The following is a 5520-nucleotide window of genomic DNA, read 5'->3' as shown; positions in this document are numbered from 1 at the left end:
TTTTATTTTATTTTATTATTTGTGTGAGTGTACCGTCAAATCAGATCTGACTGGTACAGGAGGAGATTGCCCCTCCTTTCTCGGCAGAGCATCTGGTGGATTCGAACCATGGGCCTTTGGGATTGCAGTGCAGCTTCTTGCCACTAGGCCACCAGAGCTCCCCATAATTGATATGGTAGATCTTGAAATGTCTTTTTGGACAATGAATGCAAAGACACTCTTCCATTCATCATTCCCAGCATGTTGTTTGCCATCAAGTGGAAATTGACCCATACCTGAACGTCCAGTAGGAGGAGAGTGCTTATCTTTCTCCCACAGAGCAGCTGGTGGATTTGAACCACGAGCCTTTGGGATTTTACAGCGCATTTTCTTACTATTGTGCCATTACAGCTCAGCATTCCCAGCAGAGTAGACTATGTATAGTTGTCTGGTTCAAAATGACAAATATCAGTCGATTTCAGCTCATGAACATCTAAGTTAGAGGTGTTCATGTGTTCCATTTAATTTTTTTATAACTCATACTTTATACATTCCACATTACATGTCTGCAGTGTTTTCTCCTCACTTTTAAGTCATACTACAACAGAAGATGAAAGTCTTTCATTGGCTGAAAGCTTTTCTCCATCCACATCATTAAAGTAGATTTTTAGTGCCTTCCATTCTAAGGGCCTCACCTTCCTCACAGTATTAGACAATGTTCTACTGCTAGTTACAGGATTTTCAAGGGCCTATTATTTCAGAAGTATTGATTGGGGCTGCTTCCTACCTGTCTTAGTCTAGAAACTCCACTGAAACCTGTCCCCCACCGGTGACCCTCCTGAATTTGAAATATCGGTGGCACAGCTTCTTTTTTTTTTTTTTAAATACATTTTTATTTTATTATTTTTGTGTTCGTGTACCGTCAAATCAGATCTGACTGGTACAGGAGGAGATTGCCCCTCCTTCCCCGGCAGAGCATCTGGTGGATTCGAACTGTGCACCTCTGGGATTGTAGTTGCAGCTTCTTGCCACTAGCCCAACAGAGCTCCTGGTGGCACAGCTTCTAACATCAGAGCAGCACGCAATCCACTAGAATATGGCAACTTGTAATATGCAGATCCTCTTACTTGCAGAAATCAAAGACAACTTGAAGCGTTTATTCATGAAGCTTCAGTATGGATTATACCTCAAAATAAAGGGGGGGAAAGTCCTCATAACTAGACTAATAAGCAACATCTGTTAAATGGAGAAAGATTGACAGATTGACCCAAGAGATTTAATTTTAGTTGGATCCACATCTACACCCATGAAAGCAGCCATCAGGAAACCAAACAACTTATTTCAGTGGGAAGATCTGTCGCCAGGGACCTCTTAAAGTGATAAATGCTAAAAAAGCACGAATGCCATTTTTTAAAATTATTTTTTGTGCACGTACTGTCAAATCAGATCTGACTGGTACAGGAGGAAATTGTCCCTCCTTCTCTGGCAGAGCATCTGGTGGATTCAAACCGTGTACCTTTGGGATTGCAGTACAGCTTCTTGCCACTAGGCCGCCAGAGCTCCCTGTGAATGCCATTTTTCAAATGTGCCTGATCCGTACCATGGCATTTTCATTTCCTGCATATACTATGAAAGTTGGACATCGAATAAGGAAGACAAAGAAAAGTTGATGCCTTTGAATGGCTGGCAAATAATGGACTACCAAAAAACCAAATCTCTCTTTAAAGAAGTGTAACCAGAAGTGCTCCTTAGAAGCAAGGATGGTGGAACTTTGTCTCACATTCTTTGGGCATGTTATCAGGAGGGGACACTCCCTGGAGAAGGACATCAAGCTTGGAAGAGTAGATTACTGAGAGAGAGAAGAGACCCTCAGCAAGGTGGAATGACGCAGTGGCTGCAACCAAAGTTTAAGCTCTGCTGATGCTATGGGAGCGTCATTCTGTTGTACAAGTTACTGTGAAGCAGAGCTGATTCCACATCACCTAACAACAACATGCCTTTGGTATTGGTGGATTTTATAACACTGGTACAGAGCATGACAGTACATTTATGGACTGGTTTAGATTAAAGAGTAGTCTCTGAGCACTTGTTATTTTAAGTTTATCCTTTCAGATCTTGGAGAGGTTTTTTTTTAATTACATTTAAAAACCATTTTTATTGTGCTTTATGGTGAACACTTTACAGATTTCTACTCAATAATTGGGTGACCATTCATCAATTCATGCACATTTTGCTTCATTGATTGTAGCCCTGTGATGTAGTTGCACTTCCATTCCCTGTGTTTACTGTTGCCCTTCATTTTTCCTATCAGTTCCTGTCTTCTGAACTTTGAGCAAATGCTGCACTTTGATCCCCTTTAGTTGATTGTCCTAGGAGTGGTGCCTACTGTTTGGCTGAAAGTTGAGCCAGGGTTGGGAGGTAGGAAGGTTAAAGGGTGAGTTAGAGTCCTAGTCTCAGGAGTTTGAGGATTCTTGTTTAAAACTTTCTTTTTACTTTAAAAAAAATTTTTATTTTTAGATCAAATAAATTTTAGGTATCTTGTCAATATCATAGCTAAATGTGCCACTTGTGAACAATTTTAGATGCCAGTTTAATGCTTTATATAAGTAGGCAGCCTTGTAACTCTAGATCTCTTGGATTGCTATATTCATCATCACTCCAACCCTTCACTCAACCAGAAATACAGCTGGAAGACAAGACACACTTTTTTTAGTTCCAAGCTCATAAACTTAAAGTCCAAATAAAGATATAAACCTTTAATGGTTTATAGGAATTATGTTTATAGTATATTAAAGGATAATAAATGTATATGGTTCATACCACTTTCTAGTGCATTTCCTCTAGCTAGAAAAATTTTAATGAAATTAATATATTCCATTTTACTGATTTTTATCATATTGATAACGTACTATTTCTTTTTCATGCCTGACAATATAAATTTCACAGGCTGAGATTAATTATTACGATCAAACAAAAGTGTATGACTATTCCTTTCCTGTATGGACTTTGTTCAAGGGCTACACTGTAATTTCTTGGCATGTAAGGTTCAGAATTGTTCATAAATGACCTGGTTTAGAAAAGGCATACTTCCAGGAAATTGAAGAGTTTTGTTCCAGCCTCTCTGTCGACTGGCAGCATTTATTATCATGGGTGATTAGCAATCTAGGCAAAAGGAGAAAGCACACACAGTACTTGTATATCCTTTCCAACCAGGTCGTGCTGGGGTCATTTTAGGGCATGTAATTGCATCACATGGGTAATGCCAGGCGGGACAGGGAGCACTTTGGCTACAGCCTGAATATGAAGGTGGTTGTCAGTGAGAACCAGAGCTCTGTGTCAGCCTTCACTGCCAGAAAAAGAGAGAGAGAGAGAGAAAGAAAGAAAGAGAGAGAGAGAGAGAAGGAAGGAGGGAAGGAAGGAAGGAAGGAAGGAAGGAGAGAATGAAAGAAAGGGTCATGAGTGGGACTGGGTTAGAATAAAAGGAATGGGGGGGGGAATTGATCAACAATTTAGATAGAGAAATGAATTATTATTCGGCCTCATAAAAAAAATATTCAGTGTTCCAGAAAGTCAACCAAAAATATTATCTTAATGACACTAAGTAGTTTGAAAGGAGAATGTATCTTCTTTTTTTTTAGCAGATTTCATCTTACTTTTAAGCAAGTTTCTAAAAGGAATTTAAATCTATAAAAATCCTTAATGTATCTTATGTCTTATTCTAGGATTCCCAAACCACCTAATGCTACAGTAGAGTAAGTACCCACTTATATTTTCTTTCCATGTTATTATGAAGAAAAGATACTGCTATTTTTTATGTCTTAGATAAGTATGAGGTTTAATGAGCCTTTTTTAGGAAAGCTTTTAAAAAAATGGGAAAAGAGACTGGTGCAAGTCCAAAGTAACAATATTTTATTTCCTCCAGGTTTTTTTTTTAATAATCTATTTCTTTTAGAAGCGTTTTAGATTTTTTAGAATTATGAGGAAGATGGCAGAGTTCCCATATATCCCACAACATGTCCACTAATAACATATTAACACAGTACATTTCACATAATTAATGAACCAGTATTATTAGATTATTAATAATTGTTAAAATAACAATACTTTTTATTATTAATTTTGATACATACTTAATAATACTGTCCATAATTTAAATCTACATTTTATTCCTATTGCCTCCATTTCCCCCTCATGTCCTTTTTCCCCCTCTTAGGTCCCAGTCTGAAACACTGTATAACATTTAATCTAAAAAAATCCTCTGTCTCTTGATCGTGATAGTTTCCCAGATTCCTTTCTTTTTTATGACCATGGCAGTTTTTAAAATTACTGTTCAAGTATTTGTTACTCTCCCTCCATTGTGATTTGCCTAATACATTCCTTATGATCAGACTGAGGCAATATGATAGGGAAAGAAGACCACAGAGGTAAAGTGTAATATAACATTATTGTTGATGTTTACCTTTATAATGTGGCTGGGGTAATCATTGATAGTTTTCTCTGTGGTAAAGTTACTCTTTTATTTCCCACTTCTGTGGTGTACTCTTTATAGAAAAGTTCCATTTATTCTATACAGCTGTATTTAACAAATACAAAGTTATACTCCACCTACATAGATTATTTATAATTCTCCTGCATGGGAAATTTGCCTGTTCTTCTCCATTTATCCATTTTATTAAGTCCTATCACTAAGGGTTTATGGATCCTTATTTATACTTTGGTTAATAGTCCTATACTTCCAGACTTTGCTGCTGAGGTTCATAGTTGGGATCCCTTTCATATGACTCCTCTAAGTCTTTGTTATATCCCATCATTGGGAGGATTATTTCTTGAAAAGAAAAGAGCAATTTCTTATATTTTAATACCAAAAAATATTCCAGGGTTACTTAGCAAATGTCTATCTCAGAACCAACCATTTCTCCAAAAAGCTAGAATTCATTTTATGAGGAGAATGGCATTAGAAAGGAAGATCTGGTCTTGAGACATGCTGTATTCTACTAGCATCATTTGCCAATTTTAACTGAAAATAATAAGCTGAATTTTAAAACTATGCCTCAGTTAAAGCAAAAGAATTATGCGAAAGGCTATTCAAGTTAGGGCCCGGTGAATTTTGGTTGTTGTTTGTTTAAAAACTGTGAAGAATATGTCTTTAGGACTTTTAAAGTTAACATCTTGTCAAGATTAAAATGAAGTTGTTGATATTTCTCAGATTCATGTTTCTGCCTGTACCTTATCAAAAATCTCTTCCTTTACCTGAACTTATCAGTTAGAACCTTCAAAGATTGTGTAACACTTTGGTGAACAATATAGAGTAGACCGAGTCCAGAGACAACCCATACCTCTAACTGAATAATTCACTTAAAAAGAAACCTAATGAAAGCAGAGAATACCAGAAGAATGTCTATCTGTGTTTCATTGATTTTGCAAAGGCATTTGACTGCGTGGATCATAACTGTGGCTGACTCTGAGAAGAATGGGAATCCCAGAACATTTAATCGTGCTAATGCGAAACCTATACTTGGACCAAGAGGCAGTCGTCAGAAC

General features: G+C 37.1%; 1 protein-coding gene across 1 annotated transcript in view; it reads left to right on the top strand.

Annotated features, from left to right (window-relative positions):
• The window catches only part of LOC102872229 (chromosome unknown open reading frame, human C7orf31), a 67787-nt gene that overhangs the window by 32261 nt on the left and 30006 nt on the right, over nt 1–5520 (top strand). Inside the window, exon 4 of the mRNA XM_006896100.1 lies at nt 3702–3731. Coding sequence (XP_006896162.1) covers nt 3702–3731 — 30 coding nt within the window. The remainder of the gene's footprint in view (nt 1–3701; nt 3732–5520) is intronic.

The sequence above is a fragment of the Elephantulus edwardii genome, unplaced genomic scaffold (genome assembly GCF_000299155.1).
Source record: "Elephantulus edwardii isolate Elephantulus edwardi_28Jun2011 unplaced genomic scaffold, EleEdw1.0 scaffold00182, whole genome shotgun sequence".
NCBI classification, from domain to species: domain Eukaryota; kingdom Metazoa; phylum Chordata; class Mammalia; order Macroscelidea; family Macroscelididae; genus Elephantulus; species Elephantulus edwardii.
The sequence above is the reverse complement of the archived record's forward strand: the minus strand, read 5'-3'. Positions and strand labels throughout refer to the sequence as shown.